General features: G+C 43.8%; 1 protein-coding gene across 1 annotated transcript; it reads left to right on the top strand.

Moving 5' to 3' along the window:
- The first annotated feature begins 521 nt into the window (after positions 1 to 521).
- LOC140367361 (uncharacterized) lies at positions 522 to 25,265 on the top strand. The gene is made up of 9 exons (XM_072453797.1): positions 522 to 795; positions 21,217 to 21,282; positions 21,474 to 21,599; positions 21,664 to 21,738; positions 22,475 to 22,570; positions 22,663 to 22,763; positions 23,328 to 23,424; positions 23,587 to 23,670; positions 25,077 to 25,265. Exons 1-9 carry the CDS (start codon positions 736 to 738, stop codon positions 25,197 to 25,199), a joined length of 828 nt encoding a protein of 275 aa, XP_072309898.1. The 5' UTR covers positions 522 to 735; the 3' UTR covers positions 25,200 to 25,265.
- Positions 25,266 to 27,329: the final 2,064 nt, after the last annotated feature.

Genomic DNA, 27,329 nt, shown 5'->3' with positions numbered 1-27,329 from the left:
CAAATTGTTTTAGATTACTCATTATGAAATTATTAAGAAAAAAAAGAAGAAAGAAACCAACTTGAAATCCTGTTCTGTTCTGTCACCAAAGCATGACATGGCATGCTATTTGTTTATCGTTTAAACTGTTTTACAACATAGTCATTTCACACATTTATTGCCTGGAAAAAGTAACTAAAAGTCTCTCAGACTTGTAAAAGTAAGTTTTAAATTGTAACCCTTTACATAACTGGGTTACTAAAAGTAATTTGATTACAGTAATCTCTTATTTTGTAACAATAGCCCAGCACTGGTTCTATTTATTTACTGATTAAATTGAACACGAAGATAGAAAACAGACATAATGGACTTTGCATTTGAAATCAAGGGAATCAAGGAGTTTCCCATGAATATATATTAGATACTATTAGATTACTACTTGCATTTTCTCTTCAATCACACATTTCCTCTACTTCCTGTTGTTTCTTCTGAGATTCCGTCTTCCTGATAATCACATCTAACCTTAAGTGACCCCTACTCCTTCATTCTCATCCCTCTCTCTGTCTTCAGCCATCCTCACATCTCCGCTTCTCTGCACTCACTCTCCGGCTCAGCAGCTGATTCTCCAAACTTGGTCATGTTCTTGGTTCTAAGGCAAACACTGTGAGCTTTAAACAGCATCACTCACACACATTCACACAGAGACTGGGCCGTCTGTACGTTTCTATTTCAGCCCGGCTCTCTCAGGCGCTGGTCATGGCTCGCTGCAGGAGCTACTTGCGGGGACTGGACATCTGCGTCACTGTTCTACTGTTGGTGAGCACGCTGCTAATTGCTTCACATTAATGGCATGTTTTCGTCGACAAGGGAAAGGCTCTATTGTCAAAAGTTATATTAAAGCAAATGTGACTTTAATAATGTATTTTTATTTACAGAACTACTTTTAAAGTGGATTTTTGAACTGTTTAATGTTCATTTTTTTATTCTGAGATCCGCTTTTGTTTGCATTTTTCAGTTAAGTGCAGTCAAGAATAGCTCTGACATACTGTTAAAGCAAAACAACAACTCAATACTTTTGCCAATGATCTGTTAAATGTAAACCTAATTTAATAAATATTTTTTTTTACAACAATGAAAAAATAGATAGCTGTTGATTGTTTTTTTCTCACATACGTTTCATCAGAGTAGCTATGTCCAGACCCTAAGTTCAGCTGTCTTGTCAGTGGTCGCACAATGATAATGTCGGGAGAGTGCATGCATACCTTAACCTATTTGTGGAACAATATGTCATTTGGACCTTGAATAGTCTGGAAAATTCTGTCAGTGGGGGAGGACTGTAAATCTATGGTATGTTTGGAAAGGTATATTGTGAGGTGCAGTCACCAAAAAGACTATTTGCAACTAAAACAATGAGCAATCGTTTATTGTCATGTTGATACATTTTCTGGATTGACAAAGCATAATTCAAGATTATAATGTTTATTGAGAATGATTCAGTCTTAATAACTACTTCTGCAGGTATGTTGAATTGGTTTCAATTTATTACTTTTGTCCACCATCTGATAAAACATGTTGCTGAGTATGTAAAACACGAAGACAAAGCTCTAACTCACTCATTTTCAATCAAATCAACCATTCAGGGATGAATCAGGAACAGCTTGTACTCCAAACCCACAATTTAACCCACAATTTTTTTTTTTAAATGTCTGGACTGCTTTATACAAGCCTATACAAAAAGTCCTTAATCCGTCCTCATTCAGCATTAAAAAAATGAATTGTCAAAATAAAATAAAATAAAAATCCGGACGGGATCTGAAATCTGATATTCTTTTCTGCATAACTTTAACACTTATAGTGTCAGCTTCACAAAGAACCATTTCTTTATACTCCAAAAGGTTAAGTAACAGGGTCAGTTTTAATCAGGGGACATTTTTAGTCAGTTTTAGGGGAAAATCGTTAGCATGAAAAATACCTTAACCTCTTTGTTGAGTAGTTAAACCTCCATCATTCTTAATAAACTATTAGTTCATTATGAATTAAGTGTTTGTTCAGGCTTTATTAAGCCTAATTATGGTGCAGTTATTATAAAGAGGTAACCTTACGTTTGCTGAATAACTATATTTTTGCCTGTATGATCTGCTGTATAAACTTCCTCCTAACACTATCTAACACTGTCTAACACTGTCTAACACTGTTTAACACTGTCTAACACTGTCTAACACTGTCTAACACTAACACTGTTTAACACTGTCTAACACTGTCTAACACTGTCTAACACTGTCTAACACTGTTTAACACTGTCTAACACTGTCTAACACTGTCTAACACTGTCTAACACTGTTTAACACTGTCTAACACTGTCTAACACTGTTTAACACTGTCTAACACTGTTTAACACTGTCTAACACTGTTTAACACTGTCTAACACTGTCTAACACTGTCTAACACTGTTTAACACTGTCTAACACTGTCTAACACTGTCTAACACTAACACTGTTTAACACTGTCTAACACTGTCTAACACTGTCTAACACTGTTTAACACTGTCTAACACTGTCTAACACTAACACTGTTTAACACTGTCTAACACTGTTTAACACTGTCTAACACTGTTTAACACTGTCTAACACTAACACTGTCTAACACTGTCTAACACTAACACTGTTTAACACTGTTTAACACTGTCTAACACTGTCTAACACTGTCTAACACTGTCTAACACTGTCTAACACTGTCTAACACTGTCTAACACTGTTTAACACTGTCTAACACTGTTTAACACTGTCTAACACTGTCTAACACTGTTTAACACTGTCTAACACTGTCTAACACTAACACTGTTTAACACTGTCTAACACTGTCTAACACTGTTTAACACTGTCTAACACTGTCTAACACTGTTTAACACTGTCTAACACTGTTTAACACTGTCTAACACTGTTTAACACTGTCTAACACTGTCTAACACTGTCTAACACTGTTTAACACTGTCTAACACTGTCTAACACTGTCTAACACTAACACTGTTTAACACTGTCTAACACTGTCTAACACTGTCTAACACTGTTTAACACTGTCTAACACTGTCTAACACTAACACTGTTTAACACTGTCTAACACTGTCTAACACTGTCTAACACTGTTTAACACTGTCTAACACTAACACTGTCTAACACTGTCTAACACTGTCTAACACTGTTTAACACTGTCTAACACTGTCTAACACTGTCTAACACTAACACTGTCTAACACTGTCTAACACTGTCTAACACTGTCTAACACTGTCTAACACTGTCTAACACTGTTTAACACTGTCTAACACTGTCTAACACTGTCTAACACTGTCTAACACTGTCTAACACTGTCTAACACTGTCTAACACTGTCTAACGTCTAACACTGTCTAACACTGTCTAACACTGTCTAACGTCTAACACTGTTTAACACTGTCTAACACTGTCTAACACTGTCTAACGCTCTGTCTAACTCTCTGTCCAACGGCTCTGTCTAACGTCTAACGCTCTGTCTAACGTCTTACGCTCTGTCTAACGTCTAACGCTTTAACACTCTGTGTCTAACACTGTCTAACGCTCTGTCTAACTCTCTGTCTAACGTTCTGTCTAACGTCTAACGCTCTGTCTAACGCTCTGTCTAACGCTCTGTCTAACTCTCTGTCTAACGTTCTGTCTAACTCTCTGTCTAACGTTCTGTCTAACGCTCTGTCTAACGCTCTGTCTAACGCTCTGTCTAACGCTCTGTCTAACGTTCTGTCTAACGCTCTGTCTAACGTCTAACGCTCTGTCTAACGCTCTGTCTAACGTCTAACGCTCTGTCTAACGCTCTGTCTAACGCTCTGTCTAACGTCTAACGCTCTGTCTAACGCTCTGTCTAACGCTCTGTCTAACGTTCTGTCTAACGCTCTGTCTAACGCTCTGTCTAACGCTCTGTCTAACGCTCTGTCTAACTCTCTGTCTAACGTTCTGTCTAACGTCTAACGCTCTGTCTAACGCTCTGTCTAACGTTCTGTCTAACACTCTGTCTTACGCTCCGTCTAACACACTGTCCAACGCTTTAACACTCTGTGTCTAACACTGTCTAACTCTGTCTAACGCTCTGTCTAACGTCTAACGCTCTGTCTAACGCTCTGTCTAACGCTCTGTCTAACGCTCTGTCTAACGCTCTGTCTAACGCTCTGTCTAACGTTCTGTCTAACGCTCTGTCTAACACACTGTCTAACGCTCTGTCTAACGCTCTGTCTAACGCTCTGTCTAACGCTCTGTCTAACGTCTAACGCTCTGTCTAACGTCTAACGCTCTGTCTAACGCTCTGTCTAACGTCTAACGCTCTGTCTAACTCTCTGTCTAACGCTCTGTCTAACGTCTAACGCTCTGTCTAACGCTCTGTCTAACGTCTAACGCTCTGTCTAACGTCTTACGCTCTGTCTAACGTCTAACGCTTTAACACTCTGTGTCTAACACTGTCTAACGCTCTGTCTAACGTTCTGTCTAACGTCTAACGCTCTGTCTAACGCTCTGTCTAACGCTCTGTCTAACTCTCTGTCTAACGTTCTGTCTAACTCTCTGTCTAACGTTCTGTCTAACGCTCTGTCTAACGCTCTGTCTAACGCTCTGTCTAACGCTCTGTCTAACGTTCTGTCTAACGCTCTGTCTAACGTCTAACGCTCTGTCTAACGCTCTGTCTAACGTCTAACGCTCTGTCTAACGCTCTGTCTAACGCTCTGTCTAACGTTCTGTCTAACGCTCTGTCTAACGCTCTGTCTAACGCTCTGTCTAACGCTCTGTCTAACTCTCTGTCTAACGTTCTGTCTAACGTCTAACGCTCTGTCTAACGCTCTGTCTAACGCTCTGTCTAACTCTCTGTCTAACGTTCTGTCTAACGTCTAACGCTCTGTCTAACGCTCTGTCTAACGTTCTGTCTAACACTCTGTCTTACGCTCCGTCTAACACACTGTCTAACGCTTTAACACTCTGTGTCTAACACTGTCTAACTCTGTCTAACGCTCTGTCTAACGTCTAACGCTCTGTCTAACGCTCTGTCTAACGCTCTGTCTAACGCTCTGTCTAACGCTCTGTCTAACGTTCTGTCTAACGCTCTGTCTAACACACTGTCTAACGCTCTGTCTAACGCTCTGTCTAACGCTCTGTCTAACGCTCTGTCTAACGTCTAACGCTCTGTCTAACGTCTAACGCTCTGTCTAACGCTCTGTCTAACGTCTAACGCTCTGTCTAACTCTCTGTCTAACGCTCTGTCTAACGTCTAACGCTCTGTCTAACGCTCTGTCTAACGTTCTGTCTAACGCTCTGTCTAACGCTCTGTCTAACGTTCTGTCTAACTCTCTGTCTAACTCTCTGTCTAACGCTCTGTCTAACGCTCTGTCTAACGCTCTGTCTAACGCTCTATCTAACGCTCTGTCTAACGCTCTATCTAACGCTCTGTCTAACGCTCTATCTAACGCTCTGTCTAACGCTCTGTCTAACTCTCTGTCTAACGCTCTGTCTAACGTCTAACGCTCTGTCTAACGCTCTATCTAACGCTCTGTCTAACGCTCTATCTAACGCTCTGTCTAACACTGTTTAACACTGTCTAACACTGTCTAACACTAACACTGTTTAACACTGTCTAACACTGTCTAACACTGTCTAACACTGTCTAACACTGTCTAACACTGTTTAACACTGTCTAACACTGTCTAACACTGTCTAACACTAACACTGTCTAACACTGTCTAACACTGTCTAACACTGTCTAACACTGTTTAACACTGTCTAACACTGTCTAACACTGTCTAACACTGTCTAACACTGTCTAACACTGTCTAACGTCTAACACTGTTTAACACTGTCTAACACTGTCTAACACTGTCTAACGCTCTGTCTAACTCTCTGTCCAACGGCTCTGTCTAACGTCTAACGCTCTGTCTAACGTCTTACGCTCTGTCTAACGTCTAACGCTTTAACACTCTGTCTAACACTGTCTAACACTGTCTAACGTCTAACACTGTTTAACACTGTCTAACACTGTCTAACACTGTCTAACACTGTCTAACGCTCTGTCTAACGTTCTGTCTAACGTCTAACGCTCTGTCTAACGCTCTGTCTAACGCTCTGTCTAACTCTCTGTCTAACGTTCTGTCTAACTCTCTGTCTAACGTTCTGTCTAACGCTCTGTCTAACGCTCTGTCTAACGCTCTGTCTAACGCTCTGTCTAACGTTCTGTCTAACGCTCTGTCTAACGTCTAACGCTCTGTCTAACGCTCTGTCTAACGTCTAACGCTCTGTCTAACGCTCTGTCTAACGCTCTGTCTAACGTCTAACGCTCTGTCTAACGCTCTGTCTAACACTCTGTCTAACGTTCTGTCTAACGTCTAACGCTCTGTCTAACGCTCTGTCTAACGTTCTGTCTAACGCTCTGTCTAACGCTCTGTCTAACGTCTAACGCTCTGTCTAACGCTCTGTCTAACGCTCTGTCTAACGCTCTGTCTAACGCTCTGTCTAACTCTCTGTCTAACGTTCTGTCTAACGTCTAACGCTCTGTCTAACGCTCTGTCTAACGCTCTGTCTAACTCTCTGTCTAACGTTCTGTCTAACGTCTAACGCTCTGTCTAACGCTCTGTCTAACGTTCTGTCTAACACTCTGTCTTACGCTCCGTCTAACACACTGTCTAACGCTTTAACACTCTGTGTCTAACACTGTCTAACTCTGTCTAACGCTCTGTCTAACGTCTAACGCTCTGTCTAACGCTCTGTCTAACGCTCTGTCTAACGCTCTGTCTAACGCTCTGTCTAACGTTCTGTCTAACGCTCTGTCTAACACACTGTCTAACGCTCTGTCTAACGCTCTGTCTAACGCTCTGTCTAACGTCTAACGCTCTGTCTAACGTCTAACGCTCTGTCTAACGCTCTGTCTAACGTCTAACGCTCTGTCTAACTCTCTGTCTAACGCTCTGTCTAACGTCTAACGCTCTGTCTAACGCTCTGTCTAACGTTCTGTCTAACGCTCTGTCTAACGCTCTGTCTAACGCTCTATCTAACGCTCTGTCTAACGCTCTGTCTAACGCTCTGTCTAACGCTCTGTCTAACTCTCTGTCTAACGCTCTGTCTAACGCTCTGTCTAACTCTCTGTCCAACGGCTCTGTCTAACGTCTAACGCTCTGTCTAACGTCTTACGCTCTGTCTAACGTCTAACGCTTTAACACTCTGTCTAACACTGTCTAACACTGTCTAACGTCTAACACTGTTTAACACTGTCTAACACTGTCTAACACTGTCTAACACTGTCTAACGCTCTGTCTAACGTTCTGTCTAACGTCTAACGCTCTGTCTAACGCTCTGTCTAACGCTCTGTCTAACTCTCTGTCTAACGTTCTGTCTAACTCTCTGTCTAACGTTCTGTCTAACGCTCTGTCTAACGCTCTGTCTAACGCTCTGTCTAACGCTCTGTCTAACGTTCTGTCTAACGCTCTGTCTAACGTCTAACGCTCTGTCTAACGCTCTGTCTAACGTCTAACGCTCTGTCTAACGCTCTGTCTAACGCTCTGTCTAACGTCTAACGCTCTGTCTAACGCTCTGTCTAACACTCTGTCTAACGTTCTGTCTAACGTCTAACGCTCTGTCTAACGCTCTGTCTAACGTTCTGTCTAACGCTCTGTCTAACGCTCTGTCTAACGTCTAACGCTCTGTCTAACGCTCTGTCTAACGCTCTGTCTAACGCTCTGTCTAACGCTCTGTCTAACTCTCTGTCTAACGTTCTGTCTAACGTCTAACGCTCTGTCTAACGCTCTGTCTAACGCTCTGTCTAACTCTCTGTCTAACGTTCTGTCTAACGTCTAACGCTCTGTCTAACGCTCTGTCTAACGTTCTGTCTAACACTCTGTCTTACGCTCCGTCTAACACACTGTCTAACGCTTTAACACTCTGTGTCTAACACTGTCTAACTCTGTCTAACGCTCTGTCTAACGTCTAACGCTCTGTCTAACGCTCTGTCTAACGCTCTGTCTAACGCTCTGTCTAACGCTCTGTCTAACGTTCTGTCTAACGCTCTGTCTAACACACTGTCTAACGCTCTGTCTAACGCTCTGTCTAACGCTCTGTCTAACGTCTAACGCTCTGTCTAACGTCTAACGCTCTGTCTAACGCTCTGTCTAACGTCTAACGCTCTGTCTAACTCTCTGTCTAACGCTCTGTCTAACGTCTAACGCTCTGTCTAACGCTCTGTCTAACGTTCTGTCTAACGCTCTGTCTAACGCTCTGTCTAACGCTCTATCTAACGCTCTGTCTAACGCTCTGTCTAACGCTCTGTCTAACGCTCTGTCTAACTCTCTGTCTAACGCTCTGTCTAACGCTCTGTCTAACGCTCTGTCTAACGCTCTGTCTAACGCTCTATCTAACGCTCTGTCTAACGCTCTATCTAACGCTCTGTCTAACGCTCTATCTAACGCTCTGTCTAACGCTCTGTCTAACTCTCTGTCTAACGCTCTGTCTAACGTCTAACGCTCTGTCTAACGCTCTATCTAACGCTCTGTCTAACGCTCTGTCTAACGCTCTATCTAACGCTCTGTCTAACGCTCTATCTAACGCTCTGTCTAACGCTCTGTCTAATGCTCTGTCTAACGCTCTGTCTAACGCTCTGTCTAACGCTCTGTCTAACTCTCTGTCTAACGCTCTGTCTAACGCTCTGTCTAACGCTCTGTCTAACGCTCTGTCTAACGCTCTATCTAACGCTCTGTCTAACGCTCTATCTAACGCTCTGTCTAACGCTCTGTCTAACGCTCTGTCTAACTCTCTGTCTAACTCTCTGTCTAACGCTCTGTCTAACGTCTAACGCTCTGTCTAACGCTCTGTCTAACGCTCTGTCTAACGCTCTGTCTAACACTGTCTAACTCTCTGTCCAACGCTCTGTCTAACGTCTAACGCTCTGTCTAACGTCTTACGCTCTGTCTAACGTCTAACGCTTTAACACTCTGTGTCTAACACTGTCTAACGCTCTGTCTAACGTCTAACGCTCTGTCTAACGTCTTACGCTCTGTCTAACGTCTAACGCTTTAACACTCTGTGTCTAACACTGTCTAACGCTCTGTCTAACTCTCTGTCTAACTCTCTGTCTAACACTCTGTCTAACGTCTAACGCTCTGTCTAACGCTCTGTCTAACGCTCTGTCTAACGTCTAACGCTCTGTCTAACTCTCTGTCTAACACTCTGTCTAACACTCTGTCTAACGCTCTGTCTAACGCTCTGTCTAACGTCTAACGCTCTGTCTAACGCTCTGTCTAACGCTCTTTCTAACTCTCTGTCTAACGCTCTGTCTAACGCTCTGTCTAACTCTCTGTCTAACGCTCTGTCTAACGTCTAACGCTCTGTCTAACGCTCTGTCTAACGCTCTGTCTAACGCTCTGTCTAACGCTCTGTCTAACTCTCTGTCTAACGCTCTGTCTAACGTCTAACGCTCTGTCTAACGCTCTGTCTAACGTTCTGTCTAACGCTCTGTCTAACGCTCTGTCTAACGCTCTATCTAACGCTCTGTCTAACGCTCTGTCTAACGCTCTGTCTAACGCTCTGTCTAACTCTCTGTCTAACGCTCTGTCTAACGCTCTGTCTAACGCTCTGTCTAACGCTCTGTCTAACGCTCTATCTAACGCTCTGTCTAACGCTCTATCTAACGCTCTGTCTAACGCTCTATCTAACGCTCTGTCTAACGCTCTGTCTAACTCTCTGTCTAACGCTCTGTCTAACGTCTAACGCTCTGTCTAACGCTCTATCTAACGCTCTGTCTAACGCTCTGTCTAACGCTCTGTCTAACGCTCTATCTAACGCTCTGTCTAACGCTCTGTCTAACGCTCTGTCTAACGCTCTATCTAACGCTCTGTCTAACGCTCTATCTAACGCTCTGTCTAACGCTCTGTCTAATGCTCTGTCTAACGCTCTGTCTAACGCTCTGTCTAACGCTCTGTCTAACTCTCTGTCTAACTCTCTGTCTAACGCTCTGTCTAACGTCTAACGCTCTGTCTAACGCTCTGTCTAACGCTCTGTCTAACGCTCTGTCTAACACTGTCTAACTCTCTGTCCAACGCTCTGTCTAACGTCTAACGCTCTGTCTAACGTCTTACGCTCTGTCTAACGTCTAACGCTTTAACACTCTGTGTCTAACACTGTCTAACGCTCTGTCTAACGCTCTGTCTAACATTCTGTCTAACGCTCTGTCTAACGCTCTGTCTAACGCTCTGTCTAACGCTCTGTCTAACGCTCTGTCTAACGCTCTGTCTAACACTCTGTCTAACGCTCTGTCTAACGTCTAACGCTCTGTCTAACGCTCTGTCTAACGCTCTGTCTAACGCTCTGTCTAACGTCTAACGCTCTGTCTAACGCTCTGTCTAACGCTCTGTCTAACGCTCTGTCTAACTCTCTGTCTAACGCTCTGTCTAACGCTCTGTCTAACGCTCTGTCTAACGCTCTGTCTAACGCTCTATCTAACGCTCTGTCTAACGCTCTATCTAACGCTCTGTCTAACGCTCTATCTAACGCTCTGTCTAACGCTCTGTCTAACTCTCTGTCTAACGCTCTGTCTAACGTCTAACGCTCTGTCTAACGCTCTATCTAACGCTCTGTCTAACGCTCTGTCTAACGCTCTGTCTAACGCTCTATCTAACGCTCTGTCTAACGCTCTATCTAACGCTCTGTCTAACGCTCTGTCTAATGCTCTGTCTAACGCTCTGTCTAACGCTCTGTCTAACGCTCTGTCTAACTCTCTGTCTAACTCTCTGTCTAACGCTCTGTCTAACGTCTAACGCTCTGTCTAACGCTCTGTCTAACGCTCTGTCTAACGCTCTGTCTAACACTGTCTAACTCTCTGTCCAACGCTCTGTCTAACGTCTAACGCTCTGTCTAACGTCTTACGCTCTGTCTAACGTCTAACGCTTTAACACTCTGTGTCTAACACTGTCTAACGCTCTGTCTAACGTCTAACGCTCTGTCTAACGTCTAACGCTCTGTCTAACGTCTTACGCTCTGTCTAACGTCTAACGCTTTAACACTCTGTGTCTAACACTGTCTAACGCTCTGTCTAACTCTCTGTCTAACTCTCTGTCTAACACTCTGTCTAACGTCTAACGCTCTGTCTAACGCTCTGTCTAACGCTCTGTCTAACGTCTAACGCTCTGTCTAACTCTCTGTCTAACACTCTGTCTAACACTCTGTCTAACGCTCTGTCTAACGCTCTGTCTAACGTCTAACGCTCTGTCTAACGCTCTGTCTAACGCTCTTTCTAACTCTCTGTCTAACGCTCTGTCTAACGCTCTGTCTAACTCTCTGTCTAACGCTCTGTCTAACGTCTAACGCTCTGTCTAACGCTCTGTCTAACGCTCTGTCTAACGCTCTGTCTAACGCTCTGTCTAACTCTCTGTCTAACGCTCTGTCTAACGTCTAACGCTCTGTCTAACGCTCTGTCTAACGTTCTGTCTAACGCTCTGTCTAACGCTCTGTCTAACGCTCTATCTAACGCTCTGTCTAACGCTCTGTCTAACGCTCTGTCTAACGCTCTGTCTAACTCTCTGTCTAACGCTCTGTCTAACGCTCTGTCTAACGCTCTGTCTAACGCTCTGTCTAACGCTCTATCTAACGCTCTGTCTAACGCTCTATCTAACGCTCTGTCTAACGCTCTATCTAACGCTCTGTCTAACGCTCTGTCTAACTCTCTGTCTAACGCTCTGTCTAACGTCTAACGCTCTGTCTAACGCTCTATCTAACGCTCTGTCTAACGCTCTGTCTAACGCTCTGTCTAACGCTCTATCTAACGCTCTGTCTAACGCTCTGTCTAACGCTCTGTCTAACGCTCTATCTAACGCTCTGTCTAACGCTCTATCTAACGCTCTGTCTAACGCTCTGTCTAATGCTCTGTCTAACGCTCTGTCTAACGCTCTGTCTAACGCTCTGTCTAACTCTCTGTCTAACTCTCTGTCTAACGCTCTGTCTAACGTCTAACGCTCTGTCTAACGCTCTGTCTAACGCTCTGTCTAACGCTCTGTCTAACACTGTCTAACTCTCTGTCCAACGCTCTGTCTAACGTCTAACGCTCTGTCTAACGTCTTACGCTCTGTCTAACGTCTAACGCTTTAACACTCTGTGTCTAACACTGTCTAACGCTCTGTCTAACGCTCTGTCTAACATTCTGTCTAACGCTCTGTCTAACGCTCTGTCTAACGCTCTGTCTAACGCTCTGTCTAACGCTCTGTCTAACGCTCTGTCTAACACTCTGTCTAACGCTCTGTCTAACGTCTAACGCTCTGTCTAACGCTCTGTCTAACGCTCTGTCTAACGCTCTGTCTAACGTCTAACGCTCTGTCTAACGCTCTGTCTAACGCTCTGTCTAACGCTCTGTCTAACGCTCTGTCTAACGTCTAACGCTCTGTCTAACGCTCTGTCTAACGCTCTGTCTAACGCTCTGTCTAACGTCTAACGCTCTGTCTAACGCTCTGTCTAACGCTCTGTCTAACGCTCTGTCTAACGTCTAACGCTCTGTCTAACGCTCTGTCTAACGCTCTGTCTAACGTCTAACGCTCCGTCTAACTCTCTGTCTAACACTCTGTCTAACACTCTGTCTAACGCTCTGTCTAACGCTCTGTCTAACGTCTAACGCTCTGTCTAACTCTCTGTCTAACGCTCTGTCTAACACTCTGTCTAACACTCTGTCTAACACTCTGTCTTACGCTCTGTCTAACACACTGTCTAACGCTTTAACACTCTGTGTCTAACACTGTCTAACTCTGTCTAACGCTCTGTCTAACGTCTAACGCTCTGTCTAACGTCTAACGCCTAACGCTCTGTCTAACGTCTAATTAGCGCTTTAACACTCTGTGTCTAACACTGTCTAACTCTCTGTCTAACGCTCTGTCTAACGCTCTGTCTAACGTCTAACGCTCTGTCTAACGCTCTGTCTAACGTCTAACGCTCTGTCTAACGTCTTACGCTCTGTCTAACGTCTAACGCTTTAACACTCTGTGTCTAACACTGTCTAACGCTCTGTCTAACTCTCTGTCTAACGTTCTGTCTAACGTCTAACGCTCTGTCTAACGCTCTGTCTAACGCTCTGTCTAACTCTCTGTCTAACGTTCTGTCTAACTCTCTGTCTAACGTTCTGTCTAACGCTCTGTCTAACGCTCTGTCTAACGCTCTGTCTAACGCTCTGTCTAACGTTCTGTCTAACGCTCTGTCTAACGTCTAACGCTCTGTCTAACGCTCTGTCTAACGTCTAACGCTCTGTCTAACGCTCTGTCTAACGCTCTGTCTAACGTCTAACGCTCTGTCTAACGCTCTGTCTAACGCTCTGTCTAACGTTCTGTCTAACGCTCTGTCTAACGCTCTGTCTAACGCTCTGTCTAACGCTCTGTCTAACTCTCTGTCTAACGTTCTGTCTAACGTCTAACGCTCTGTCTAACGCTCTGTCTAACGCTCTGTCTAACTCTCTGTCTAACGTTCTGTCTAACGTCTAACGCTCTGTCTAACGCTCTGTCTAACGTTCTGTCTAACACTCTGTCTTACGCTCCGTCTAACACACTGTCTAACGCTTTAACACTCTGTGTCTAACACTGTCTAACTCTGTCTAACGCTCTGTCTAACGTCTAACGCTCTGTCTAACGCTCTGTCTAACGCTCTGTCTAACGCTCTGTCTAACGCTCTGTCTAACGTTCTGTCTAACGCTCTGTCTAACACACTGTCTAACGCTCTGTCTAACGCTCTGTCTAACGCTCTGTCTAACGCTCTGTCTAACGTCTAACGCTCTGTCTAACTCTCTGTCTAACGCTCTGTCTAACGTCTAACGCTCTGTCTAACGCTCTGTCTAACGTTCTGTCTAACGCTCTGTCTAACGCTCTGTCTAACGTTCTGTCTAACTCTCTGTCTAACGCTCTGTCTAACGCTCTGTCTAACGCTCTGTCTAACGCTCTATCTAACGCTCTGTCTAACGCTCTATCTAACGCTCTGTCTAACGCTCTATCTAACGCTCTGTCTAACGCTCTGTCTAACTCTCTGTCTAACGCTCTGTCTAACGTCTAACGCTCTGTCTAACGCTCTATCTAACGCTCTGTCTAACGCTCTATCTAACGCTCTGTCTAACACTGTTTAACACTGTCTAACACTGTCTAACACTAACACTGTTTAACACTGTCTAACACTGTCTAACACTGTCTAACACTGTTTAACACTGTCTAACACTGTCTAACACTGTCTAACACTGTCTAACACTGTCTAACACTGTCTAACACTGTTTAACACTGTCTAACACTGTCTAACACTGTCTAACACTAACACTGTGTAACACTGTCTAACACTGTCTAACACTGTCTAACAGTGTTTAACACTGTCTAACACTGTCTAACACTGTCTAACACTGTCTAACACTGTCTAACACTGTCTAACGTCTAACACTGTTTAACACTGTCTAACACTGTCTAACACTGTCTAACGCTCTGTCTAACTCTCTGTCCAACGGCTCTGTCTAACGTCTAACGCTCTGTCTAACGTCTTACGCTCTGTCTAACGTCTAACGCTTTAACACTCTGTGTCTAACACTGTCTAACGCTCTGTCTAACGTTCTGTCTAACGTCTAACGCTCTGTCTAACGCTCTGTCTAACGCTCTGTCTAACTCTCTGTCTAACGTTCTGTCTAACTCTCTGTCTAACGTTCTGTCTAACGCTCTGTCTAACGCTCTGTCTAACGCTCTGTCTAACGCTCTGTCTAACGTTCTGTCTAACGCTCTGTCTAACGTCTAACGCTCTGTCTAACGCTCTGTCTAACGTCTAACGCTCTGTCTAACGCTCTGTCTAACGCTCTGTCTAACGTCTAACGCTCTGTCTAACGCTCTGTCTAACACTCTGTCTAACGTTCTGTCTAACGTCTAACGCTCTGTCTAACGCTCTGTCTAACGTTCTGTCTAACGCTCTGTCTAACGCTCTGTCTAACGTCTAACGCTCTGTCTAACGCTCTGTCTAACGCTCTGTCTAACGCTCTGTCTAACGCTCTGTCTAACTCTCTGTCTAACGTTCTGTCTAACGTCTAACGCTCTGTCTAACGCTCTGTCTAACGCTCTGTCTAACTCTCTGTCTAACGTTCTGTCTAACGTCTAACGCTCTGTCTAACGCTCTGTCTAACGTTCTGTCTAACACTCTGTCTTACGCTCCGTCTAACACACTGTCTAACGCTTTAACACTCTGTGTCTAACACTGTCTAACTCTGTCTAACGCTCTGTCTAACGTCTAACGCTCTGTCTAACGCTCTGTCTAACGCTCTGTCTAACGCTCTGTCTAACGCTCTGTCTAACGCTCTGTCTAACGCTCTGTCTAACACTCTGTCTAACACACTGTCTAACGCTCTGTCTAACGCTCTGTCTAACGTCTAACGCTCTGTCTAACGCTCTGTCTAACGCTCTGTCTAACGTCTAACGCTCCGTCTAACTCTCTGTCTAACACTCTGTCTAACACTCTGTCTAACGCTCTGTCTAACGCTCTGTCTAACGTCTAACGCTCTGTCTAACTCTCTGTCTAACGCTCTGTCTAACACTCTGTCTAACACTCTGTCTAACACTCTGTCTTACGCTCTGTCTAACACACTGTCTAACGCTTTAACACTCTGTGTCTAACACTGTCTAACTCTGTCTAACGCTCTGTCTAACGTCTAACGCTCTGTCTAACGTCTAACGCCTAACGCTCTGTCTAACGTCTAATTAGCGCTTTAACACTCTGTGTCTAACACTGTCTAACTCTCTGTCTAACGCTCTGTCTAACGCTCTGTCTAACGTCTAACGCTCTGTCTAACGCTCTGTCTAACGTCTAACGCTCTGTCTAACGTCTTACGCTCTGTCTAACGTCTAACGCTTTAACACTCTGTGTCTAACACTGTCTAACGCTCTGTCTAACTCTCTGTCTAACGTTCTGTCTAACGTCTAACGCTCTGTCTAACGCTCTGTCTAACGCTCTGTCTAACTCTCTGTCTAACGTTCTGTCTAACTCTCTGTCTAACGTTCTGTCTAACGCTCTGTCTAACGCTCTGTCTAACGCTCTGTCTAACGCTCTGTCTAACGTTCTGTCTAACGCTCTGTCTAACGTCTAACGCTCTGTCTAACGCTCTGTCTAACGTCTAACGCTCTGTCTAACGCTCTGTCTAACGCTCTGTCTAACGTCTAACGCTCTGTCTAACGCTCTGTCTAACGCTCTGTCTAACGTTCTGTCTAACGCTCTGTCTAACGCTCTGTCTAACGCTCTGTCTAACGCTCTGTCTAACTCTCTGTCTAACGTTCTGTCTAACGTCTAACGCTCTGTCTAACGCTCTGTCTAACGCTCTGTCTAACTCTCTGTCTAACGTTCTGTCTAACGTCTAACGCTCTGTCTAACGCTCTGTCTAACGTTCTGTCTAACACTCTGTCTTACGCTCCGTCTAACACACTGTCTAACGCTTTAACACTCTGTGTCTAACACTGTCTAACTCTGTCTAACGCTCTGTCTAACGTCTAACGCTCTGTCTAACGCTCTGTCTAACGCTCTGTCTAACGCTCTGTCTAACGCTCTGTCTAACGTTCTGTCTAACGCTCTGTCTAACACACTGTCTAACGCTCTGTCTAACGCTCTGTCTAACGCTCTGTCTAACGCTCTGTCTAACGTCTAACGCTCTGTCTAACTCTCTGTCTAACGCTCTGTCTAACGTCTAACGCTCTGTCTAACGCTCTGTCTAACGTTCTGTCTAACGCTCTGTCTAACTCTCTGTCTAACGCTCTGTCTAACGTCTAACGCTCTGTCTAACGCTCTGTCTAACGTTCTGTCTAACTCTCTGTCTAACTCTCTGTCTAACGCTCTGTCTAACGCTCTGTCTAACGCTCTGTCTAACGCTCTATCTAACGCTCTGTCTAACGCTCTATCTAACGCTCTGTCTAACGCTCTATCTAACGCTCTGTCTAACGCTCTGTCTAACTCTCTGTCTAACGCTCTGTCTAACGTCTAACGCTCTGTCTAACGCTCTATCTAACGCTCTGTCTAACGCTCTATCTAACGCTCTGTCTAACACTGTTTAACACTGTCTAACACTGTCTAACACTAACACTGTTTAACACTGTCTAACACTGTCTAACACTGTTTAACACTGTCTAACACTGTCTAACACTGTCTAACACTGTTTAACACTGTCTAACACTGTCTAACACTGTTTAACACTGTCTAACACTGTCTAACACTGTCTAACACTGTCTAACACTGTCTAACACTGTCTAACACTGTTTAACACTGTCTAACACTGTCTAACACTGTCTAACACTAACACTGTCTAACACTGTCTAACACTGTCTAACACTGTCTAACAGTGTTTAACACTGTCTAACACTGTCTAACACTGTCTAACACTGTCTAACACTGTCTAACACTGTCTAACGTCTAACACTGTTTAACACTGTCTAACACTGTCTAACACTGTCTAACGCTCTGTCTAACTCTCTGTCCAACGGCTCTGTCTAACGTCTAACGCTCTGTCTAACGTCTTACGCTCTGTCTAACGTCTAACGCTTTAACACTCTGTGTCTAACACTGTCTAACGCTCTGTCTAACGTTCTGTCTAACGTCTAACGCTCTGTCTAACGCTCTGTCTAACGCTCTGTCTAACTCTCTGTCTAACGTTCTGTCTAACTCTCTGTCTAACGTTCTGTCTAACGCTCTGTCTAACGCTCTGTCTAACGCTCTGTCTAACGCTCTGTCTAACGTTCTGTCTAACGCTCTGTCTAACGTCTAACGCTCTGTCTAACGCTCTGTCTAACGTCTAACGCTCTGTCTAACGCTCTGTCTAACGCTCTGTCTAACGTCTAACGCTCTGTCTAACGCTCTGTCTAACACTCTGTCTAACGTTCTGTCTAACGTCTAACGCTCTGTCTAACGCTCTGTCTAACGTTCTGTCTAACGCTCTGTCTAACGCTCTGTCTAACGTCTAACGCTCTGTCTAACGCTCTGTCTAACGCTCTGTCTAACGCTCTGTCTAACGCTCTGTCTAACTCTCTGTCTAACGTTCTGTCTAACGTCTAACGCTCTGTCTAACGCTCTGTCTAACGCTCTGTCTAACTCTCTGTCTAACGTTCTGTCTAACGTCTAACGCTCTGTCTAACGCTCTGTCTAACGTTCTGTCTAACACTCTGTCTTACGCTCCGTCTAACACACTGTCTAACGCTTTAACACTCTGTGTCTAACACTGTCTAACTCTGTCTAACGCTCTGTCTAACGTCTAACGCTCTGTCTAACGCTCTGTCTAACGCTCTGTCTAACGCTCTGTCTAACGCTCTGTCTAACGTTCTGTCTAACGCTCTGTCTAACACACTGTCTAACGCTCTGTCTAACGCTCTGTCTAACGCTCTGTCTAACGCTCTGTCTAACGTCTAACGCTCTGTCTAACGTCTAACGCTCTGTCTAACGCTCTGTCTAACGTCTAACGCTCTGTCTAACTCTCTGTCTAACGCTCTGTCTAACGTCTAACGCTCTGTCTAACGCTCTGTCTAACGTTCTGTCTAACGCTCTGTCTAACGCTCTGTCTAACGCTCTATCTAACGCTCTGTCTAACGCTCTGTCTAACGCTCTGTCTAACGCTCTGTCTAACTCTCTGTCTAACGCTCTGTCTAACGCTCTGTCTAACGCTCTGTCTAACGCTCTGTCTAACGCTCTATCTAACGCTCTGTCTAACGCTCTATCTAACGCTCTGTCTAACGCTCTATCTAACGCTCTGTCTAACGCTCTGTCTAACTCTCTGTCTAACGCTCTGTCTAACGTCTAACGCTCTGTCTAACGCTCTATCTAACGCTCTGTCTAACGCTCTGTCTAACGCTCTGTCTAACGCTCTATCTAACGCTCTGTCTAACGCTCTATCTAACGCTCTGTCTAACGCTCTGTCTAATGCTCTGTCTAACGCTCTGTCTAACGCTCTGTCTAACGCTCTGTCTAACTCTCTGTCTAACTCTCTGTCTAACGCTCTGTCTAACGTCTAACGCTCTGTCTAACGCTCTGTCTAACGCTCTGTCTAACGCTCTGTCTAACACTGTCTAACTCTCTGTCCAACGCTCTGTCTAACGTCTAACGCTCTGTCTAACGTCTTACGCTCTGTCTAACGTCTAACGCTTTAACACTCTGTGTCTAACACTGTCTAACGCTCTGTCTAACGTCTAACGCTCTGTCTAACGTCTTACGCTCTGTCTAACGTCTAACGCTTTAACACTCTGTGTCTAACACTGTCTAACGCTCTGTCTAACTCTCTGTCTAACTCTCTGTCTAACACTCTGTCTAACGCTCTGTCTAACGTCTAACGCTCTGTCTAACGCTCTGTCTAACGCTCTGTCTAACGCTCTGTCTAACGCTCTGTCTAACGTCTAACGCTCTGTCTAACTCTCTGTCTAACACTCTGTCTAACACTCTGTCTAACGCTCTGTCTAACGCTCTGTCTAACGTCTAACGCTCTGTCTAACGCTCTGTCTAACGCTCTTTCTAACTCTCTGTCTAACGCTCTGTCTAACGCTCTGTCTAACTCTCTGTCTAACGCTCTGTCTAACGTCTAACGCTCTGTCTAACGCTCTGTCTAACGCTCTGTCTAACGCTCTGTCTAACGCTCTGTCTAACTCTCTGTCTAACGCTCTGTCTAACGTCTAACGCTCTGTCTAACGCTCTGTCTAACGTTCTGTCTAACGCTCTGTCTAACGCTCTGTCTAACGCTCTATCTAACGCTCTGTCTAACGCTCTGTCTAACGCTCTGTCTAACGCTCTGTCTAACTCTCTGTCTAACGCTCTGTCTAACGCTCTGTCTAACGCTCTGTCTAACGCTCTATCTAACGCTCTGTCTAACGCTCTATCTAACGCTCTGTCTAACGCTCTATCTAACGCTCTGTCTAACGCTCTGTCTAACTCTCTGTCTAACGCTCTGTCTAACGTCTAACGCTCTGTCTAACGCTCTATCTAACGCTCTGTCTAACGCTCTGTCTAACGCTCTGTCTAACGCTCTATCTAACGCTCTGTCTAACGCTCTATCTAACGCTCTGTCTAACGCTCTGTCTAATGCTCTGTCTAACGCTCTGTCTAACGCTCTGTCTAACGCTCTGTCTAACTCTCTGTCTAACTCTCTGTCTAACGCTCTGTCTAACGTCTAACGCTCTGTCTAACGCTCTGTCTAACGCTCTGTCTAACGCTCTGTCTAACACTGTCTAACTCTCTGTCCAACGCTCTGTCTAACGTCTAACGCTCTGTCTAACGTCTTACGCTCTGTCTAACGTCTAACGCTTTAACACTCTGTGTCTAACACTGTCTAACGCTCTGTCTAACGCTCTGTCTAACATTCTGTCTAACGCTCTGTCTAACGCTCTGTCTAACGCTCTGTCTAACGCTCTGTCTAACGCTCTGTCTAACGCTCTGTCTAACGCTCTGTCTAACACTCTGTCTAACGCTCTGTCTAACGTCTAACGCTCTGTCTAACGCTCTGTCTAACGCTCTGTCTAACGCTCTGTCTAACGCTCTGTCTAACGTCTAACGCTCTGTCTAACGCTCTGTCTAACGCTCTGTCTAACGCTCTGTCTAACGCTCTGTCTAACGCTCTGTCTAACGTCTAACGCTCTGTCTAACGCTCTGTCTAACGCTCTGTCTAACGCTCTGTCTAACGTCTAACGCTCTGTCTAACGCTCTGTCTAACGCTCTGTCTAACGCTCTGTCTAACGTCTAACGCTCTGTCTAACGCTCTGTCTAACGCTCTGTCTAACGTCTAACGCTCTGTCTAACTCTCTGTCTAACACTCTGTCTAACACTCTGTCTAACGCTCTGTCTAACGCTCTGTCTAACGTCTAACGCTCTGTCTAACTCTCTGTCTAACGCTCTGTCTAACACTCTGTCTAACACTCTGTCTAACACTCTGTCTTACGCTCTGTCTAACACACTGTCTAACGCTTTAACACTCTGTGTCTAACACTGTCTAACTCTGTCTAACGCTCTGTCTAACGTCTAACGCTCTGTCTAACGCTCTGTCTAACGCTCTGTCTAACGTCTAACGCTCTGTCTAACGTCTAACGCCTAACGCTCTGTCTAACGTCTAATTAGCGCTTTAACACTCTGTGTCTAACACTGTCTAACTCTCTGTCTAACGCTCTGTCTAACGCTCTGTCTAACGTCTAACGCTCTGTCCAACGCTCTGTCCAACACTCAGTCCAACACTCTGTCCAACACTCTGTCTTCAGGTGTCCGGAGTGTTGATGATCAGTGTGGGCTTTTCCTCTATTGATGGTAACAAACCTGTTGCAAAGGTAAACTAATCTAGTACACAAGCTTTAACTAAATATATAGCGTTTAAAAAAAACAAAAAACATCTGCACTCTCAAAGTTGTCTTAACCTAATCATTTTCCAATATCACCTTAAGCACAGACCATAATAAGCTCATTCTGTGGAACATAGTCAGGTTTGCTTAACGACTTGCTCTGGCGTGTCTCTCTGCAGTTGTTTGACCAGTTGTCCAGCAGTGACGGTCTGCTGGTGCTGCAGGTGCTGGGGCCCATCACTGTGGTCCTGGCGCTCCTCGGCCTGTGTGTGGCCTCCTTGAACATCAAACCTTTGCTTCTCCTGGTAACACAGACGCACATCTCAAAGCGGGAAAATGCCTTTCAAATAACCAGAGTCTGTTGTCCAGTTCTCAGCTCTCACCTTTGTGGAGTTTGTGGCTCTGATAGTGGCCGCCTCACCTCTCATACATATACAGACCCAGGTAAATGCCTCTGCAACTACAAGCCGAACCTTATTGCATTATTGCACCGTTGACATATTGGTCTAGGCATTTCAAATAAACATACTGAGACATGAAAATAGGAGGTGCTTCTGCATATTTCTAAAGCACCATCACCAAACTGGTCCTGATTTAGATTTGTTTATGTGCTTTTTAGATTTTCCTACCAGCAGAGAGAAACAAAAAACGAATCCACAACAAAAAACACCGCCCACTAATCATGCTCTCTGTCTCCCAGTATACGGAATTGTCAAGAACGGCAGAACGGAGCCAATTACGGAGTAGAAAGAGTAGAATAATCGTAAATCCTTTCCAGGTTCGGTACACGGGCAAACGGCAAGCTCAGAAGTCAGGCAGAAGTGAATCACAAGACGGTCCAAGGTCGATAATGGCAAACAGGAATCACAAGGAGCAGGCAGGAATCAGAGTCGAAAGTCAAAAATGGGACTCAGAATCAAAAACGCTCGAATGCTGGGGCTAACAGGGCAAACACAGACAATCTCGCACTGAACAAAGGAAAATCAACACCTAATATACTACACCCAATGATTAACAATGAGGTACGACTGTGAGCGAGCAGAGAGACAAAAGGGGCGGTAACCAGAGGGAGAACAAGAAGGGTGGAGGGAAACAAAGAGGAGCAGAGGAAAAGGACTGAAACACATCTAACACCAGATCAGATCATGACAGTAATGTGTCAAATGATGTCTCTGTGCAGATGGACGGCGCCGTGGAGGAATTGTTTTTGAACGTGACCCCGCTCCACAAGGCGGAAACATATATCAAGCAGGAGCTGAGCAAACTGCAGGCGTCAGTGAGTTAGACTACACATCATGACAATCATACACGTATTTGCTATAGTAAAAATATTTTAAAGAAGTGTAAGGTACAATGTCTTGTTCACAGGAATCGTGTTGTGGGCTGAAGAGTTTTGAAGACTGGGAAGATCAACTGCCTGCTTCCTGTCTCTGCACACCTCCCACTCCTTTCACATCAATTTCATGGAGGTAAATTTATTTAGGTGTGATTGAAATGTTGTTAAGAATGTTGTCTTTCTATGTTAGTAATGCTTGGATTGGTGGAATAACTAGGAACATGTTTTGACGTGATGCAAAAAAGATTGCATCAGAACGGGCAAACTGCACAAAACCCTTACCAATGACACTGTGGCAATGTGAGAGTTAACAGCAATGGTAAAATACACGATATTTAAGCTAAACAATAAAACAAAAACATTGATCAACGCCACCCAAAGGCATTGCATTTGGAGAGTAAACATTTCACAACCATTACAAGATGCACACAGATTGATGAGACAGCTTAATTTTGCACAAGCACGAAGACATTCACAAGGTGGAAAAGCGAAACTCGACCACAACCGTCTTGGAGGTCAGAGGTCAGGAAAACTCAAGTGACATGCTTATACAGCCACTGATTGGGAAGAGCAAATTAGCCGTCAAAGCTCATACTATGCAATAATTGATTGTGATAAACTGTAAATTAAGAGTGTCAGTGCGTGTAATTGCATTCATATGATAGCTTATTTCTTTGTCGTGTTTCAGCAGCAGCAGCAGCACAGATGTCCATAACATCAGCTCAGTGGGAAGCTGTGTGTTAGCTCTAAGTGAGACTGTTTGGGTGCCACAAAAACCCTGGATTCATTCCAAGGTAAGCACAGAAATGAACCAAAGACATTCAGGCAACATCTGACAGCAGGCGTACATTGCACAGATAGAGGGGTGCGCACCTGCTTGTCTCTGTGGAGATGTTATTGCTTTGCCTATAATGCCTTACAGTATGGCAATAAACTTGTTTTTTGTTCTTTTTCAGCCTTGTGGCCCGATTCTAAAGAGCTATCTGAGCTTCCCCATCAAACTTCGAATAGGAATAATTTCTGCTGTCACCACCATCACAGTATGTAACTCTTTCTCCATGTCATTTAAAAACTGTATTGCAGTACTGTATAATCCTAAAGGACACCCTGTACACGTGCAAGCAAATTGGAGCAGATTGGCAGCCTGGCTTCCATCAGGCTGCCCCAGGGCAGCTGTGGCTACAATAGTAGTTTACCATCACTGAGTGGGGAGTGAATGAATAAAGCAGTGTAAAGTGCTTTGGGTTTCACAAAAGGTGCTACATACAGTAAATTCAATTAATAATGAATAAATAATTTGACTTTACTTCACTTTTTTACACATGTATTTTTGAAATATAAGTTTAGCTTAACATACATCATAACATATTAATGTCAGCGCCGCTGGAAAACCTTGTATTGAAGGCTTTCAGACAGGACTAGTCGAGTAAAATCATCAGGTCATTGACAAGCACAATATAGTAGCCTTTCCCTCATTATTTATTTATTATTTCCTGGCGTTGTGGTTAAGTGAATTTCTCTCTGTTGTTGTCGTCCTGGGAGGAGCCACTGCTCAGACCACCACAGGAGCAATGAGTGGATCTGCCGGCTGAAGCCCCTTCATATGGGCTGTTGACCGCTCAGGGATGGCGGACATGGCCACACAGAAAGTCTTATAGCCAGCTGCACAGCAGTTGTAAGTGTCCCAGGGTGTGGTGGTACAGGTGAAAACTGCAAGCCCCTCAGCGCTGATTTGGCGGGAAAAAAAATATCTGCCACTGCCCCAAAACTCAAGCTTTCTGCTGGATTCAAGCTGCGACTGGCAGAAGCGATAAAACAAATCTTCCTTTCCTGTTCTTGGGACAGGACAGCACACCTTTTCTGAGAGCGATACCTGGTGGTAACAACTACCAAATCAATGGTGAAACACCACTGGGCATCGGATGCATCTAAAATCTCTTCAATCCTTGAAAGAGGGAAAAGCGATGCACTGTTAAGGGGCAAATCAGCGCCTCAAATTTCAACCCGGAAGTCAGCTGACTTATTTTTTATAACGTTGTTTTAGATCAATATAGCGATTTAAGATGTCCAAAATATAACATAGGGATCCCCGGGGTCATAGAATATAACTATATAGCTGAGAAAAGCACAATAGCTCTTCTTTAATGCTGTTTCTGTCAGGACAGTAAAGACAAAGATGTAACATTGATGTGATTAAAAATGGGTTTTGTTGCAATTGTATGATTCTTTTCTGTTATATTTATGACAAAAGTGTTCCGCTGTGGCCAAATCTAACATCCTTAATTTTAGTGATATTTTGAGGTCCAATTTAATTAAAAAATGCCTTTCACCTTTTTTGTATATAGGTATATAGTTATAGGAAAAATAAGTTGTCAATTACATAGTATCTGGGTGTTTTTTCCCCACAACTCCGCCCATAACACAAATGATGTTTTATATGTTGCAGATTGCAGCAATAGCCTTGTCTCTTGCTCTGGGTTTGGAGGACCACTGGAGGAGTCCTGCTGTGGAGAGCACAGTGGATGAATACAACAGAGTGAAATACCAACCTCAACCCTACCTCTCCTGATCTTTGACCTCCATATACTATCGCTCCATCAGATAACTCTGGCTATTTATTGTATTGAGTAGTGAACTGGTATGTTATAAAAAATACATTTTCAAAAAGCTCATCAATGACTGTTAAGACTGTTGACATTTCTGAGGGGCCTGTTCAGGAGCACTTATCATGGTCTATTTTCATACATGGAAGGGGACAGCATGAGTTCCAGGAAGTTCTACACATTGGTGCTGTACCTAAATTTGTTTTTGTGTTGTAAATACAGATGCATTGGATGGGATATAAGATAATACAATTTTAAGTGTTCAAATGAAAATACAAGTCTGCACAGTCCAGTAACAGGTGCACAATGCCGGAGGTGGAGGTGTCCAGCAAAGAGCTTTAAGAGCTGAGCGCGTAATGGCGCTGCACTGTTTACGTGAGTGGGAGAAACATTTGAACATGTAAAATCAGACTGTATTCATCATTCTCTAACTTTTAATTTGTGTTATATGCCTATGATGAAGGTTGTTTCATTATGATTATCTTGCCCGTATGGGGATAGTAACACGACTCCAGTGCATTAGTTTTGAAGTTTATTAGTTATGATTCTGGCCATTCACAGAATGCACCAGACCACGCCCTCAATTTGCTTCCCTCCACCTCATATTTTGACATGATCACACCTCTTGTCTAGAAGTCCATGCATTGCGCTGTCAGCAATTGCGCCGACGCAATAATAATAATTATGTCAGGAAATGAGCGACCCAACGCCCAAGGGGGTAGGGCTGAGTAGGACATAGCGAATTCAAAATATGTAAAGGATAAGGGTTAGCAGATAGTGAACTAGGTTGCATCTAATGGAAAAAAGGGGTTAAAGCATCTTATGGCAAGAAGTATGAGTCCCATTTTGTCCATTGCTTGTTGAATTTGTCCATTCTCAAGTTGAGTCTGGCGGTTATTTTTTCCATGTTGCGTATGTCAGTTATGATGTCGGTCCAGTCCTTAACAGTCGGGGCAGCTTGGGTCATCCACTTTTTTGTTATTGCCTTCTTCCCGACGGCCAAAAGTATGTTCCATAGATATCCATCCATTATGTTCATGGCAGGAGTTTTGAGACCAAAATACTTTATTCCAAATTTGAGTGGGATAGGGGTGTCCACATCTATTTTCAACTGGATTCAAACTAATTTCTTCATCTTTCAGCATTGTTCAGATTTTCATCAACATCAGTTTTTCTTCTACAGTTTTTCACCAACTCTGCCAGGTGGATTTCTCTCTCTCTCTCTCTCTCTCTTTTTTTTTTTAAAGGAACTTGATAATGTTGTTTCGTAAAGAGCATTGCGATCAAAAGCATAATTTGTGTAAATTTTGTGTCAGTTTACAGAAATGTGTATTTGACATAATTTCACTTTTGAAATTGACATATTTTTAAACCAAAGTTTTCATAAAATTGTAAAATTACTGTTTAAAACTTCAGACACAATTGTAAGCCATCATGGTACAACTATACATTGAATATATAGCATTATATTGCATTTGTTGGACGCTCAAAGAGACTTAAAATACTGAAACAAAAGTAAAAAAAAACAAAAAACATTCTATTCTTGCACACAAATAAGTCAGAGTTCTTCCTTTCCATTTCCTGTGTCACATCCTCACTGGAAATCACCTATTCAAGAGCAATGCCTGCAACATGTAACTTGTTTGCAGCAACACATGCTCACCGCAAGTTGTTAGAGGTGAAGGGAAATCTAAATATGTTAACCATTACTATATTGTATAATCAACTATATTCATTTTACGAAACTGTTTTACGAACTGTATTAAAAGTATAACCAACTATTTTCATTTTAGACTGTGTTACACTTGGGTTAACTCCTTATACGCACAACACATAGTCTATTCTCCCATTTGAGACACTCACTGCTCCTTTTGAGACATTCTCTGATAAGGACGGAGACCTTCCCGGAACAGCTGCAAACTTCAAGGCCACAGACGTGCGAAAGAGCTCATGGAAGAATACTGGAAGGAGGCGTCAACCGTCATATTCCGCCTAATATCTGAATGTTATAAATATAACGCGGAGCAGGGATTTTGGCACGTCCGGACCGCCCGTGTAAGACGCCACACATTCGATAGGGACATTTTAGGTTAGCG

The sequence above is a fragment of the Eucyclogobius newberryi genome, unplaced genomic scaffold (genome assembly GCF_026437365.1).
Source record: "Eucyclogobius newberryi isolate DKJ021-1_F unplaced genomic scaffold, fEucNew1.0.hap1 SCAF_2, whole genome shotgun sequence".
NCBI classification, from domain to species: Eukaryota; Metazoa; Chordata; class Actinopteri; order Gobiiformes; family Gobiidae; genus Eucyclogobius; species Eucyclogobius newberryi.
Note: the sequence above shows the minus strand (reverse complement) of the source record. Positions and strands in the feature narration are given on the sequence as shown.

What these genes read in the sequence shown, in the direction of transcription:
- LOC140367361 (XM_072453797.1), top strand. Translation starts at nt 736, where the DNA reads ATGGCTCGCTGCAGGAGCTACTTGCGGGGACTGGACATCTGCGTCACT. An exon ending in TTCACATCAATTTCATGGAG is followed by an intron (nt 22,764 to 23,327) that starts GTAAATTTATTT and finishes CAGCAGCAGCAG; the next exon opens with CAGCACAGATGTCCATAACA. An exon ending in AACCCTGGATTCATTCCAAG is followed by an intron (nt 23,425 to 23,586) that starts GTAAGCACAGAA and finishes GTTCTTTTTCAG; the next exon opens with CCTTGTGGCCCGATTCTAAA.